The sequence below is a fragment of the Leptonychotes weddellii genome, chromosome 15, assembly GCF_054177405.1.
Source record: "Leptonychotes weddellii isolate Sample4059 chromosome 15, ASM5417740v2, whole genome shotgun sequence".
Taxonomy (NCBI): domain Eukaryota; kingdom Metazoa; phylum Chordata; class Mammalia; order Carnivora; family Phocidae; genus Leptonychotes; species Leptonychotes weddellii.
Window position 1 is genome coordinate 18,381,327 of NC_138383.1, and position 15,589 is coordinate 18,396,915.

Consider the following 15,589-nt stretch of genomic DNA (forward strand, 5'->3'; position numbering starts at 1 on the left):
GGGGAGGGAAGGGCCAGGCCAGTTAGAAAGCCCTTTATACACATCATCTTGCAACCTCCCAGCAACTTACCCTGCTGGTCAATGGGATTAGTCCCATTTTACAGGTGAGGACACTGAGGCTTCCAGCAAAGCTGGGGCTCAAGTCCAGGTCTCTTTGCTTCCTAGGGCTACGCTGTTTCTGTTCTTCCATGACCACCCCCCTTCCCCAAACTCAGGAGTCGGTTGCCCTTCTCCAGTATGGAAGGGAGAAGTTGGGGGGGGCTGCCCCTGGAGGCAAGGACAGAGTCTGTGTGGCAGGAGGTGGGTGGGTGATGGTTTTTGTGATGAGAGGGGCAGAGCAGGTGCTGGGATGGCCCTGTGGTGGGGAGGTCAGTGAACAGTGTGCAGAGGAGCTGAGGAGGTGAGTGGGAGCAAGGGGACACGCCTACCAGTCCCGTTCTCCCCGTAGGCCAGGTGCGGGGGGATGGTGATCCTCCGGCGCTCCCCCATGCAGGCGCCCTGCAGCCCCTGGTCCATCCCGGGGATGATGTAACCCTGCCCCACATAGGTGTTGTAGGTGTGGTTGCGGGAGTAGCTGTAAGACAAGGCAGGGAGGGCCAGCAAGGGGTCAAAGGGGTCCCTGGCCCTTCCCGGCAGCTCAGAGCCAACTGCCCCCGGTTGCTGCCGGGGGGCCACCCCAGATCCTGCCTCAGCCTCTTCCACCTTCCTCCCAGCCCCCACCTTCCCTCCTCAGGAGTCCCCCGGACCTGGAATCAAAGAGGGTGCCGTCCATCAGCGAGCCGTTGTAGTGGTAACGCATGAAGTCTCCAGCCACAGCTCTCCGGACGCAGCCAGGAGGTAGCTCCAGCGTCTCCAGCTGGACGGTGTCCTTGGGGTTGTGGACGTCAATCAGCAGCACGTGGAAGACCAGGGAGGCCTGCGGGGGGATCACAGTCCCTGGGGAAGGGATAGGCTTGAACCATACAAGTGGAGAGCAAAGCAGGGCTCCTCCTCCACTCAGGAAGGCCCATGTGAGCACCCTGCAAAAAGGTGCTAATTCTGCTCTCCAGAGACCCTTCCCTACCCTCAGCAGCCCTGTTTCTTGCTCCCCCTGTGAGGTGTGAGCTGGATCTTCCCCAAGGCCATCACCAGCCCATACTGAATGCGTGTGTGAATCAGAATAAAGCACCCTTTCTTGGTGAGATCATCACCAAGATAGAGTTCATCTCTGATTTGCCTCCTTGGCTGAGTGCCCTTGTGCAGTACACAACCTGAACAACTGTATGTGGCAGCCCTCTTCTGGGGAATCTCCGAGTCCCTGTCTGCCCTCACCATAGCCTTTCTCGCCATAGGCCAGGAATGGCGGGATGATGATCTTCCTCCTCTCTCCAGGACACATGCCCAGCAGCCCCTGATCCATGCCCTTGATCAGCCAGCCCGAGCCGACGTAGGTGTCATAAGTGCCACCCCTACTGTAGCTGCAGAGAATGAGGCAGAGGTGATGTTGCGGAGATGAGAGAGGCAGGAAGGGCCCCGGACACCCTCCCCATCATACCACGGTCCCCAGGGCCCCAGGACTCCCTCCAGCCCTTACCTGGTGTCAAAGGCGGTGCCATCCAGCAGTGTGCCGTTGTAGTGGTAGCGGACAAAGTCACTGTCCTGGACCGTGCGGGGGCAGTGGGCTGGGTGCAGCAAGGTGCTCACCTGCACGGTGTCTGCCTTGTTCCACACATCCAGCAGGACCACATCGAAGTAGAGGGTGGCATCCGGGGGAATGAGCCCCGCTGTGAGAGTCCGGCAGCCCCATCTCATGTCTGGTGCAGCCTCCAGGACCCCTCAGCGCGCCACAGTCCCCGGGGCCCCGGGACTCCCTCTAGCCTTACCTGGTATCAAAGCTGGTGCCGTGTTTGCTACAGTCCCAGCGTGGCGGGTTGAATGGACATTTGAACGTCCCGCTCGGCCACCCGCTCCACCGCCCCTAGGTCCTCTTCTCCCCAGTCAAGCTTTGATTCTACCCAGGGCCCTGTCATTTCCTTTCCTCCCACCCCAGGGGCAGGAGACTGAAACTCTAGTCCCAGACCTGCCCCGACTCACGCTGCATGTGCAGTGTGACCTTGGGCAAGTCACTCTCCCACTCTGAGCTTCAGGTTTTTGGACCTGGGGCCCTTGATTCTGCTTCCTGGTCTCCTCCATCCCCACGCCTGGGCCCCACCCCTTCTCACCCACACCGATGCTGCCATAGCCCAGGTGGGGGGGCACGATGAGGCGTCGCCGCTCGTTGACACACATGCCCATGAGGCCCCGGTCCATGCCAGTGATGAGGCGCCCCACGCCCACCACGATGGCCACTAAGGTGCTTCGGTCATAGCTGCGGGAGGGAGGAAACAGATGGGCCACGGCGGCCTCTGGGGGCCACATACACAGGGGCACGCACACACTCAGTCCCCCTCCCGCTACACAGGTGTGCATCTACATGCTCCTGTCTCCTCTTCAAGCCTCCCTCCCCACTCAAGAGGAGGGGCTGTTACACAGGGAAGCCCCCGAGGGAGGCCAGGGGCTTTTATTTGCCTGGGACCGGGGTGGGGGAGTGCAGGGGGGCGGGGGTCTGCCCAGGGCTGTGTGCTACTAAGATCTGCGAGCAGCTGCGGAGGGCGAAGTATGGCACCAAGGGGCCGAGGACCACTGAGCTTGTACGATCGGCCAGATGAAATCCTCGGCCTTGTACATGCGCCACCTTATTGCGTTCTGTGAAGTGGGCATTAGCGTTTTCATTTTGCTCATGACAACGATTGGGACAAGAGACTAGCTGACTTGCCCAAGGTCACACGGCTAACACGTGGTCAACTGACCTCTGTGTTTGGGCCACCACACCATCAATTTCCCAGGAAAGGAGGGGGCAGCAGGGCTCCCTGAGAATAGGGATTGGTTTCCAATTTTGGAAAGCCCTGTTTTAAAATTGCCGTGGCCTTTATTTGTTTTTTTACTTTTATTTTTTTTAATTGAAGTATAATTGACGTACAAGATGATATTAGTTTCAGGTGTACAACCTCGTGATTCGACATTCACATACATTACGAGAAGATCGGAATAATAAATCTAGTCAGCATCTGTCACCACACAAAGTTAATTCAATACTGTCATCTGTGCTCCCCATGCTTTCCCGTGATTGATTTATTTTATAATTGGAAGTTTGTACCTCTTGACTTTTATTTGCTTTTACTTACAGTTTTCAGTTTTCAGAAGTTAAGGGAGGATGGGAGATTTTTATTTTATTTTTTTACTTATTTATTTTTAAGATTCCACTTATTTATTTGACAGAGAGAGAGAGAGCACAAGCAAGCTGAGTGGCAGGCAGAGGGAGAAGAAGCAGGATCCTCACTGAGCTCGATCCCAGGACCCTGGGATCATGACCTGAGCTGAAGGCAGGCACTTAACCGACTGCACCACCCAGGCGACCCTGGAGATTTTTATTTTAAAAAAATTTTTAAATCACTTCATTTTTTTTTAAGTTTATTTATTTTTTTTTGAGTAATCTCCACCTCCAATGTGGGGTTCGAACTCATGACCCCAAGATCAAGAGTTGTATGCTCTTCCAACTGAGCCAGCCAGGTGCCCCGAGATTTTTATTTTGATCAAAGGGGTTAAGAACCATGGGTTAGGAAAGTTTTCCAAGCTCAGCACTGCATGAACTGGGGCCAGCTAGGCTCCCAGAGTCCCACCAAGGAAGTCATCCCCTGCTCCCCACCCCTCCCTGACTTGGGCTGTACTCCTGGCCACAGGCCATACCTCATTCTGCCCACTGAGCTGCTTCCTTTACAGTGCTGTTGTGAGGGCCCAAGCCTGCACAAAATTTCTACCAGTTAAAAACAGAGCACCCAGGGGCAGCTGGGTGGCTCAGTCGTTAAGCATCTGCCTTCAGCTCAGGTCATGATCCTGGGGTCCTGGGATCGAGCCCCTCATCGGGCTCCCTGCTTGGCGGGAAGCCTTCTTCTCCCTCTCCCTCTCCCCCTGCTTGTGTTCCCTCTCTTGCTGTCTCTCTCTCTCTCTCTGTCAAACAAATAAATAAAATCTTAAAAAAAAAAAACAAAAAAAACACAGAGCACCCAGTCCTCCCCACAGTCAAGGCTAATAGGCCCTCAACTGGCTTTCGGATTGGCAGGCACTGCGCGAAGTTCGCTTTCATTCATCATCTTACTTGAGCCCTGTTATCAGCCTTAGGAAGGGAGGACTTAATTTTCCAGATTGTTTTTAACCTCCATTTTTCAGATTAGGAACATGAAGCTTAAAGTGGCAAAATTCCTTGTCCATGGTGACAGGCTGGATTGGAACCCAGTGTCTTGGACTCTGGAGTTCATGTTCTTACCCAACATACTGCCTGCCTTCCAAAGCCAAGGCCACTAATTTCCCGTGGGCTGAGTTGTGTGTTTTGGGAAGGGGTCTAAGAGGGACTGACTTCTTGGGATATGGTATGTGACTGGGACCTGAGGTTGAACCAGGGTTGCTATGCAGCCCTGCCCTGCCTCCACCAACAAAAGTGACTTGCCAGAGCAGACCAAAGGCCTGATCAGACCAGAAACCCATCTCTCAAACCCCAAGGCTGGCAAGATGGGCGACAGCCCTGGCCTGGTAGAGCTAAGATGGAGGAAGGTGGGGGTGCAGGGAGACCCGGAGAGAGAGGTAAGAGAACCCTCCGAGGAGCCCAGGGGGTCAATGCCCGGCCATATGACACGTAGACAGATAGGATCCCTACACAGAGCTATGCCCTACACTCCTGGATCCATCCTGCTGTCTTACTACAATGCTCCCTCGGCTTTACTATGCTAGCTTCTCCTAATCCCCACTGCCTCCAAAAAGGTTCTACTGCCTGTTCTCTGGTTACAAAGGCACTAGACCTTGGGGCTGGAACCAGAAGGGATTCAGGCTGGGTAGAAAGGGTGGGGGTCCCAGACTGAGACCCCTGGAGGATTCACATGCAGCAGGGGCCATGCCCTTCCCCCCAACACTGGGGACCAGAACCTCCTCCCTGCCAGGACTTTAAGTAAAGCACCCGTAAGTAAGCAGAGCAGTTCACCTTGATCATCAAACACTTTGGGGAAAATGGGGAGCTTGCTGTAAAAGAAACTGGGGTCCTTTGAGAGGTGAGGGTTTGAAATCCCGGGCAAGGATGTCTTTGGGAAGATGGATGTCTGGGAGTCCCCATCCCCAAGGTGCTGTGTTAGGGGTTAGAAGACCATGGAGTAGGGGATACAGACACAGCCTAAGGGGCTACAAGGGATCCCCAGGATTAAGAGAGCCTGGCCCCAAGGGGAGTGGCGAGTCTGGGGGCACCCAACCCATTACCTCGAGTCAAACTTCTTGCCATCCTCGAAAGTGCCGTTGTAGTGGTAGCGCACAAAATCCCCCATCTGCACTTCCCGGGGACAGATCCTGGGGATGTGGTACCTCTCGATGACTACATCTTCCAGGGGGCCCCCGGCCGGACTGGCACGGCCCAGCCCCCTCCCCACGGCCTGCACCAGCAGCAGCAGCAACTGCAGCAGGGGGAGCCCGAGGAAGGTGTGGCTCGGGGACACCGCGCGGAACATGGTGCCTGGAGCTGGGACCGCCGGCAGTGAGGACGAGCGAGGGAGTCGCCGCCGCCAACCTTCTTCCCCCCTCCTCCCGGAGCAGGCTCCCCCCCTTCCTGTCCTCCGTCCCCACCCCCGCCCTGGCGGGTCCACGTGGAATGGGGGCAGGGGAGACTGAGCTGGCGCGGGGCGGGGGGCGGGAGACGGAGGGTGGGATAGGAGGAGGGGGCGAGGCTGAGCGTTGGAGTCACAGGAATGCACCACAAAGAACTGCAGCTTCCCCCCTCCCGCTCCCCCGGGGCTCGGCGTCCAGGGGCCCGGCCAGGGAGGGAGGTTCGGGAAAGCCGAGAAGTCGGAGCTGACTCCCATTTAAAAAAAAGTTCGGAGTCTTTTTTCCGGAGCCCCCGGGTCCTAAAGCCGGGCTGAAGCATCCCTTGCTTCTTTCGCTGGCACCCCCCAAATCTAGGCCTCTCCAGGTGGCTGGTGGGGCTCCAGAATCTTGGTATTCCCCCAGCCCCACACCCCCCACTGTCCCAGGGATGGCCTCTCCAGGGACGAGCTGCGGCGGCTCGAAAAAGCCGGACCGCCAAGCCTCCTCCGCGCGGGGGTGGAGATGGGTGTGCGGCGGCGAGGGTGCTGTGTGCGGGGTGAAGCCAGGTGTGCGCCTCCCCGTAGCGGACCGGGGTGGGGTGGGGGGGGCGGGGAGGGGACACTAGGAGTGACTTCATCGGGGCTAGGGGCGGAGAAGAAGCAGAAGGGACCCTGTAATGGAAAGAAGACCGGGTGCCAGGGTTTAGGCAGAGTGGAGGAGGCGGCGCTCCCTCAGTTTCTTGATCTTAAAGTGGGGGACTGTCCTTGTGTGGGGTGGGGCTTTGCGGGCTCCCATCCCTGCGGGAAGCGTTCCTCCACCCACTTACCATCCGTCAAGCGGAAGACCCCCAAGAGCAGGAGGTCGGCCAACGTAGGGGACTCAGGACACCACTGGGCCCTCTGCCCCTCGGGGGAGCTGACCCAGACCGCGACCCCGCTTTCCTGCTCCCCCCCGCCTGGGTGCCCGGCGCTAAGACCCAGCGGGCGCGCCCGCCCGGCCCCGGCTCCCGCCGCCCGGCCGGCCCTGACGCCTGCTCCGCCCGGGAGAGCCGGCCCGCGCGGCGCGGCCATGGGGCGGGCGGCGTGGGGGCTGCTGTGGCTGCTGCTGGGCAGCGCCGCGGCGCAGTACGAAAAGTACAGCTTCCGGGGCTTCCCGCCCGAGGACCTGATGCCCCTGGCCGCGGCCTACGGGCACGCGCTCGAGCAGTACGAGGGGGAGAGCTGGCGCGAGAGCGCGCGCTACCTCGAGGCGGCGCTGCGGCTGCACCGGCTGCTGCGGGACAGCGAGGCCTTCTGCCACGCCAACTGCAGCGGCCCCGCGCCGCCCGCGGCCTCGCCCTCGGCGCCCGCGCTCGGTCCCGACGGCGGCCGCGGCGGCGACGAGTGGGCCCGCGAGCTGCAGCTCTTCGGCCACGTCCTGGAACGCGCCGCCTGCCTGCGGCGCTGCAAGCGGACGCTGCCCGCCTTCCAGGTGCCCTACCCGCCGCGGCAGCTGCTGCGCGACTTCCAGAGCCGCCTGCCCTACCAGTACCTGCACTACGCGCTGTTCAAGGTGGGCCCCCGCCGCGCCCCCCCCAGCCCCGCCGCGCCCCTCGTCCCGGAGTCCCCCTCACCGCGCCCCTCGTCCCGCCGCGCCCCCCCAACCCCGCCTCGCCCCAAGTCCCAGAGCCTCCCTCGCCTCGCCTCCCCCACCAACCATGCCCCCCCCCGCCCCCAGCCGGGGTGCCTCTCACCCCCGGCGCCCCTGCCCTGCCTCGCCCCCGGGGCCCGGCTGGGACGCGTGGTTCGGAGCCGGCGTCGGGTTCTGTCCGGTCGGGAGCAGAGTCGCTCGCACAACCCGGGACAGCCCAGGCCGCGCGTGCGCTCCGGGCTGCAGGCTCTGGCCCTTCCGACCCCTCTGTCCCCGCCGCACAGGCTAACCGGCTGGAGAAGGCGGCAGCCGCGGCCTACACCTTCCTCCAGAGGAACCCGAAGCACGAGCTAACCGCCAAGTATCTCAGCTACTACCGGGGGCTGCTAGACGCCGCCGACGAGCCGCTCACAGACTTGGAGGCGCAGCCCTACGAGGTGGGGTGGAGGGGTAGGGCAGGCCCTGAGGCTTGTAGAGGAGGGGAGGTGTTGGGGCGTCTCCCTGACCCCTACCTGCTCCCCTCCAGGCCGTGTTCCTCAGGGCTGTGAAGCTCTACAACAGCGGGGACTTCCGCAGCAGCACGGAGGACATGGAGCGCGCCCTGGCCGAGTACCTGGCCGTCTTTGCCCGGTGTCTGGCCGGCTGCGAGGGGGCCCACGAGCAGGTGGACTTCAAGGACTTCTACCCGGCCATAGCAGGTATTCCCCGGTCCCTGCAGACCCATGTGGACGTCCCTCTCACCCACAGGGCCCTGCTTCCCAGAACGCCTAAGGCCCCTTAACACAAGTATGCCTCCCGTACACTTTGATGAAGCATGGAGGAAGTTCTTGGGTGGTGGACCGGAGTAAGGTGTTAACCCGCTCCGGGAGCCTTCAGTCCTCTGAGAGAGACAGGCCGCGGTGCTGACTGGCCAAGGTGTGGGCAAGAAGGGTACAGAGAGGTGGTGACATCCCCAAAGGGTCTGGGGACATTGGGTTCACAGGCCTTCCAGGCAGAGGGCAAAGGTGCCAAGGTGGTGTGTGCAGAAGGCAGTTTGTGGCCAGAAATCACACCTAGTCTGGGGATCCCTAACTGTGGGGTCCCTCAGCAGGGGGGGCACAGAGGACTGTCCTGAGCTTCTCTATCTAGGCTTCAGTCCCACCTCCAAACCTCATCTGCCTCAGAATGCCCCGGCTCCCTCGGGTTTTGGGGTGGGGGTTGAGTCGAGGCTGCCCCGGCCCGGTCGTCCTTAGCACTGCCCTTAGTATGCTGAGCGCAGTCTTCACCAGCATTACCTCCTGTGACCGCACAGGCTGGCTGGGCACCAGCTCCTCACCACTGCCTCCCACCCCCTAGATCTCTTTGCAGAGTCCCTGCAGTGCAAGGTGGACTGTGAGGCCAACTTGACCCCCAACGTGGGTGGCTATTTCGTGGAGAAGTTCGTGGCTACCATGTATCACTACCTGCAGTTTGCCTACTACAAGTGTGAGCCTCCTAGGGGGCTTGGGATGGGGGGCAGGGGGGAGGGAGAGCACTGTACTGGGAGCGTCAGAGTCGTGGCGAGCCGTTCCTTGGAAGTGAGGACCCTGGGTGACGGGAGGGAAGGCTGGGGCTGGCGGGCAGGTGAGAGGGTGGGAAGGAACAGAGAGCAGCCTTAGGAGAATTCAGGGACCTCTTGGGTAAATGACTGGGTAGCCAACAACTGCACAGCGCTTCACAGTTTACACACCCCTGCCACGTCTGTTTATCTCACTTGATGCTTTCACCAGCCCGCCCCCCCACCCCGGCAGCTGACATGACCGGACCCATTTTTCAGATGAGAAACTGAAGCTCATACAGCGCAATGGGGCCATTAGTCACATGGCTAATGATAAGTAGCACCAGGACTTATGGCTCTTCTTGTCTGTGGGAGACCCTGAGCATCAGCTGGGGCTGGGATGGATGATCTCCAGTGTTCCTGCAATGCTAAGATGCCAAGATTCGTATGGAGGCTGGAGTCGGAGTGGAGGAGCTGAGGACCAAGGAGCCAGGAGACCCTTCATGGGTCCAGTTGGCAGAGCGGTTGAGGGCCAGGCTGCTGGGCTCTCATTCCCCAGTGCCATTATTCTCCAGCTGCGTCAGCTTGAGAAATCTACCTAACCTCTTGGTGCCTTGGGTCTCTTGTCTATAAAATGGGGATGATAATAATGGTGAGGCTTAAATGAATTACATGGGCCTGGCACATGGCAAGTTCCCAGTACATTCTAGCTTGCATTATTATTTGGGTGCGGTGAGGTGGCCAAAAGATCTTATGAGAGGCAGCTGGGGAGCCAGGAGCACTGGACTGAGTTGGGAGATAGGGATGGCCCAGGAAGGCATTGCCCCTGAAGGTGGGGAGGCGCCAGGACTAGTCCTCACTCCTGTCCTGCCCGCAGTGAACGACATGCGCCAGGCCGCCCACAGTGCCGCCAGCTACATGCTCTTCGACCCCGGGGACAGCGTCATGCAGCAGAACCTGGTGTACTACCGCTTCCATCGGGCTCGCTGGGGCCTGGAGGAGGAGGACTTCCAGCCCCGGGAGGTGGGCACTGCCTTTGGAGGCACTCTCGGTTTAATAAAAAAAAATCCTGGCTTCTTTGGAAGGCAGGATGCGAAGGGAAAAGAAAGACTGTGGGTTGTGGTTGGAGTCCTGGGTTCAAAGCCAGCCCCACCGGCTGAATGGGCCTGGAAACATTACTGACCCTTTCTGAATATGTGGTCTCACCTGCAAAATGGGAGTGGTACCACCTCCTGGGACAGCACAGAGCCTGGGCTGTGGGAGGCCCAAAATACCTGTCCATCCCCGCCTGCTCCCTGCCCCACCCTGGTCACTCTCACCGCTCGCCTTTTCCCTTCTTCCCCAGGGACGCCCTAGCTTGGACCAACTAAGGAACCCCTGGGAATCTAGGGCAAGACTGGCAGTCATGGGGCACATGGTGCCACCCTCGATTTCCTTATGTGTGGCAGACATTGCTAATGGATTAGGGAACTCTTTCTAATAGAGCCCTCAGAATCCTCCTTAACCCAGGCACTCCAAGCAGCTGTGATTTTTTTCCACCAGCGTGTGACCTGATACCTGTTCCCTGCTCTTTGAGCTGAAAAAGGGTGGGAGGACCCAGATCCTAACAATGTGGCTCCTCCCCCACCTGGCAGCAGGGTCTGGCTTACCCCACGTTCCTCCCCTCCTCTCAGGAGGCCATGCTCTACCACAACCAGACCACTGAGCTTCGGGAGCTGCTGGAGTTTGCACATATGTACCTGCAGTCAGATGATGAGGTAAGCGACCCCCTGCTCTCTAGGCTGGGCCATGATGGAGACCTCTGATCTTCTTCCGGGGGTCCACTGTGCCAAAGCTCGGCCCCACCTCCTGGCACTCAACTGCTGTGAAGCAGGAGAGATTCACTATCCCTCATCAATACCCGCCCTTCTCTCCCCGCTCAGCGTTCTTGTGCTCCCCTTCTCTACGTGTCTTGCCCAATAACTCTCCAGCCCAGCTCAAGGGGCAGCTCCTCCAGGAAGCCCTCCCTGCATGCCCTGGCTCTGTCTTCTGGGCTTGCAGTGCCAGTTCTGACCCTCTGCCTCCCCGGACCTGGAGTGATTTGCAGCCCTGGTCCCTCTCCCCCCCGCCCAGCCCCCTTCTCTGTCCAGTCTCCCAGAGGGTTGTGCTCTGGGACGGGGGACCAGGTTATTCCCAGCTTTCCCACAGCACCTGCCACAGAGCTGGTGTGGGGAAACGGAGTTTGAATGAACCAGCGAATGAATGAACGCAGGATGCCAGGAAAGAAGGACTACAGTGTGGTACCTTGATTCTGAATGAGGGTTTGAGAGTCTGAATTTCAGTGAGGTGTTGTGCTCAGTGCTAATTTATTCATTACCCCCTTCGTTCACTCACCCATGCCCCTACTTGTCACATATGGGGGCAGGGGGTACACCATTTGCACCCTGGCTTTGGCAACAGCCTGACTTGGCCTCGCCACTTACCGGGTGGGCAGCCTCCAGGCAAGTCTTAGGTAGCTCTCGAACTTCCGTTCCTGCATCTCGAATTCGGAGGATGATGCCCACGTCACACCATTGTGGTGGCAATGAAATGAGATGGAGTATGGAAAGCACTTAGTACAGATGCTCAGTGAATGGTGCCGTTTTGATTACTGTTATTCATGGCCTGCTGTTTGCCAGACACTGTGGGGGCCTGGGGCAAGTTGATGAAAGGCAGAGTCCTTTTTCCAAGCAGCTCACAGTCTAGTGGGGAAGGCACGTGCTCAGGAGAGGTCAGCCCGGGCCAGCAGAGGAGGGCTCTAGGTCCAACCGGGCTCATCGGCCAGGGTCGCATCCTGGAGCTGACGCCTGGCATCGGTGAGGTCAAAAAGAGCGGTCCAGGCATTACCCAGGCACGGGGTGGTGCGGGGGGAGGTAATCATGTTCCTGGCCAGGAAACTGCATGAGCACACACTACGTGAACTAGCAGCATTTGCTATGGAATTCATACTTGGCGAGGGAACGCTTAGCTGACATTCACTCTCTGCTGGGGGAGCATCGGCCCTGGGAGCGGCAGTTTGGGAGTGGGACCTTGTGGGAGTAACCCTCAGATCAGTCCCTGGTGGGATCTTGAGACTGGGGAAGGAGGGGCTTTGGGGGCTGAGATGGGATGGGGGGGCTCATCCAGGAAGGGAGCCCGTCTGGGTTTGCACGTGCTGTGACCTCATTTCCCTCCCCACCCTGGGGCTGCTCTAGATGGAGCTTGAAGAGACAGTGCCTCCCGTGGAGCCCAAGGACCCGCCCTCCGACACCGAGTTCGAGGGGGAGGGGGACTACGAGGAGGGCATCTATGCTGACTGGTGGCAGGAGCCGGATGCCAAGGGTGACGAGGCAGAGGCCGGTCAGTGACTCCAGTGCTGGAGGGCGGGGCTGCCACCCTGGGTGGAGGTTGGCCACAGAAGGATCCTTGTACTGCACGGCAGAGGCAGTTGGGGTGTGGGGACCTCTCCTCTGGGGGCTTCTAGCCTGTTAGCCAACCCTGTCCCACCTTGTGTGTGAGGGGGTGGCATCCTCTCTGGAGCTGGGACCCCGCTGAGACCTGCCCCAGGGAGCCTCCTTCCTGCCTGCCCCTATGCCCCCAGGACAGCGCCCAGATGCTTGTTGGGAGCGGGTGCGGAGCTAACCCGGAGCTCCCTCCTTTCCCTTCCAGAGCTGGAGCCTGAACTAGCATGAGAGGGCCACCCTTGCACCCCTCAAGAGCTGGGGAAGCCTGAGCCCAGTGGTACCGCCCTCACCAGCCTGTGCAGCAGCAAGAACTATTTATTAAAAATGTACAACGGACATAGCTGACCAGGCCCCATCCCATCCCACCTGTGAGCGCTGCTCCCCAGGTCTCAGGGTCTCTGGGCCACAGGATGGTGGTGCTCCAGCTGCTGACGGCCCCCTCCTCCCCGGTGCTCTCCTCAGCTGGGCAGTCTCCTGGAGGAGAAGGTTCCTGCTCCTCCAAGCTGGGTCTCAGCCTGGATTTCAGAGACAGCAGAGGGGCCGCTGATGTTATGAAGAGCACTCGAGAGTCCAGTGGTTCCTGGCTCACTGGCAGTGGGTGCTCAATAAATGTTTCCTGTCGAATGAATTGCAGTACCTGGGGTCTGGTCTCCCCTGGGCTGAGGGTGCGGGTCGTTCCCTCCCTCCGCGTCCATCTCCCCTCCTGTGTAAATGTGGGGTGGGCAAGGGGGCACAGTTTGGCCTCAGGAGATCTGGGCGGGTTTTTTTTAGAGCAGAGGGCAGTTGCAGATCCGCCCGCCAGGGGGCGTGAGCACGCAGTTCCTTCTGCAGCCGCTGGAAGGCGGTTTCAGATTTCTAAGATGGGATGTCCTATATTTTCCTGGTTCAGCATTGCTTCCCTCGGGGAGTGTGGTGAGCATGCGGAGGGGGCTAAGGATATTTCCGGTTGTTACTTTCTAGGCATTTCCTGAGCCAGGTTCTCGAGGGGCTGAGCAAGCATTCCCTGCCCTGCTCTCTGCCCCTTCTCCCATTCTTCGGCAGAGGTTGGGGCTCCATCTCAGCAGCCAGAGGGGCCCTAGGCATACAGTTTGATAACATGAGACCTCGTGGTGGCAGTGGGACTGCCAGATCCTCCTGCCCAGTCTTCCATCAGCTCTAGGGGGCAGAGAGTCTGGAGGTACAGAGGTGAGGGTAATGCCAGGTGGCTACTGTTCAGTGCCGTGATGCACCCGTGTCCTCCCCCGTGTTCCACGGGGGGAGTGGGGGGGACTCTCTGGAGAGGGACCCTGGGCCAGGACGAGGCAGGTAACAGTTCTGCCCGACTCCCCAGGTTTCAGGCCTCCCAGGGGGCAGGGTGGTGTAGGAGGCTTCTCTTCCTATCCGAGGGTGGAGCGGATGCTGGGACGCCCGCACCCCTGCCCTCCCCACAGACGTGCCAGGTGACCTGGCCTGGGCCCTCCCCCTCTCTGTGCCCAGGAGGACTCTCTGCCTCACCCCAAACCCCTCCCCTGGGTCTCTGGTGGGGACGAGGACAGGGAGGCCAGAGTCAGTCTGCAGCAGGGCTGGGTCAAGGCTGAGGGCACCGGTGACCTCATTCCCTCTCTCCCATAGGTGGGTCCGCAGCGGTAGCGTCTCGCAGGTGCCAGGGCCCCACCCCACCCCACCCCTTCCTAGCTGCTGTGTTGTCAGCTTCCACTGACGCCCCGCCCCGTTTCTGGGAGGGGCTGGGGAGCTGGGATGTGCCCGAGCGTGCCTGCTGTGAGTAGGAGCTTTGGAATCTGGACAGCTGGGTGTGAGTCTGACAGGGTGTGTGTGCAGGAGCAAGAAGGTCTGTGTGCGTGTGTCGGAGAATGTCTGTGGCAGTTGCACGGGTGGCCGAGCATGGTTCTGCACGTGGCTCCATGACTGCGCAGGCCTTCGTGAATGTGTTTCTGGAGGGGTTCGCTCATTCAGCACGTATTTATTGAGCACCTAGTATGTGCTAAGCGCACTGTAGGTGCGGGCATACAATAGTGGGCAAAGCAGGCCAAGCACCTGCCTTCGTGGAGCTTGCGTCCCAGCAGAGAGACCTCCAATAAACAATAAATGTTGTTTTTTTTAAGAGGATTTTATTTATTTATTAGAGAGAGCACAGGAGCAGTGGGGAGGGGCAGAGGGAGAGGGAGAAGCAGACTCCCCGCTGAGCAGGGAGCCCGATGTGGCTCGATCCCAGAACCCTGGGATCATGACCTGAGCCGAAGGCAGATGCTTAACTGACTGAGCCACCTAGGTGCCCCGACAATAAATGTTATAATAAATTATATGGTTAGTCTGATAAATCAGACAGAAAAATAGAGCTGGGGAGGAGGGACGGGGAGAGCTGAGGGGATGCCATTTCAGAAGCGTGTGGTGTGTGTCTAAGTGTGCAGCTGAGAGTGGCATCTCTGGGTGTGTGTGTGAGGGGGGGTATCCCCCGGGGGCGGAACACCAGCCCCGGCCTGGGCCCTCTCCCCACGGGCAGGCCCTCGCCCAGGCCCTGCAGCCCCGTGTCCCTTACTCAGCTCTCCTCTTCTAGGCAGCCACCACCACCCTCCCCCCTCCCTGATACCAGCGTCTCCCCAGTGCCAGGCCAGGTCCCCAAACCGGTGAGACCGAGTCCCAGCGTGGGCCCTCCAGCCCATTCTCCCAACCCCACCCACTGCAGACACCCTTGCCTCCTCCACTTCTGTCTCACCTGGTCCCTCCGTACCCCGCCCCCCAACCCCACCCAGCACCTCATCAGTCATAGCATCTGTAGGATAATGGGTAGAAGGTTAGGGAAGGCCTAAAGACTGGGGATGGCAACCTCACACAATGGGGCCAGGCTCAGAAGCCACAGAGATGCCCGGACCCAGAAAGACCCCATCCTGAAGCAAGCTTCACTACTACAGTGTACTGAGTACCTACTACAGTATACCGAGTACCTACCACACGCTGGGCACTTGGTCTTAAACATTCTTGTGACATAGGCCTCAGTTGCCTTCTGCTCCAGGTGAGGCTGAGGAATGAGAAGCAACTTGTCCCAGGTTCCTCACATTGAGTGGTGACTGAGCTGGGTTTGAAACTCTTCTCCCCCAGATCGATGCTGCTCAGAGAAAGGAGAGAAAGGTGCTGGCTTTGGGGCTAGATGTGTGGACAGAGCCCCCACATTGCCGCAGCCTACTGAGGGAGGCAAAGAGTTCTAGAAGGGAGGGAGGCGGGGCGCCTGGGTGGCTCGGTCGTTAAGCGTCTGCCTTCGGCTCGGGTCATGCTCCCAGGGTCCGGGGATCGAGCCCCACATCGGGCTCTCTGCTCGGCGGGAAGCCTGCTTCTCCCTCTCCCACTCCCC

At 59.5% G+C, this 15,589-nt stretch overlaps 2 protein-coding genes across 2 annotated transcripts in view; one reads left to right on the top strand and one right to left on the bottom strand.

Moving 5' to 3' along the window:
- Positions 1–5,849, bottom strand: part of FKBP10 (FKBP prolyl isomerase 10) — an 8,376-nt gene extending 2,527 nt beyond the window's left edge. The window contains exons 1-6 of the mRNA XM_081805012.1: positions 5,320–5,849; positions 2,202–2,347; positions 1,574–1,763; positions 1,312–1,457; positions 747–936; positions 384–574 (exon numbers count right to left, since the gene is read on the bottom strand). Coding sequence (XP_081661138.1) covers positions 384–574; positions 747–936; positions 1,312–1,457; positions 1,574–1,763; positions 2,202–2,347; positions 5,320–5,564 — 1,108 coding nt within the window. The 5' untranslated portion in view covers positions 5,565–5,849. The remainder of the gene's footprint in view (positions 1–383; positions 575–746; positions 937–1,311; positions 1,458–1,573; positions 1,764–2,201; positions 2,348–5,319) is intronic.
- Positions 5,850–6,378: 529 nt separating this feature from the next.
- P3H4 (prolyl 3-hydroxylase family member 4 (inactive)) lies at positions 6,379–12,871 on the top strand. Its single transcript, XM_081805010.1, has 8 exons — positions 6,379–7,188; positions 7,551–7,703; positions 7,793–7,964; positions 8,602–8,730; positions 9,660–9,805; positions 10,456–10,539; positions 11,995–12,139; positions 12,449–12,871. Exons 1-8 carry the CDS (start codon positions 6,706–6,708, stop codon positions 12,469–12,471), a joined length of 1,335 nt encoding a protein of 444 aa, XP_081661136.1. The 5' UTR covers positions 6,379–6,705; the 3' UTR covers positions 12,472–12,871.
- The last annotated feature ends 2,718 nt before the right edge of the window (positions 12,872–15,589 follow it).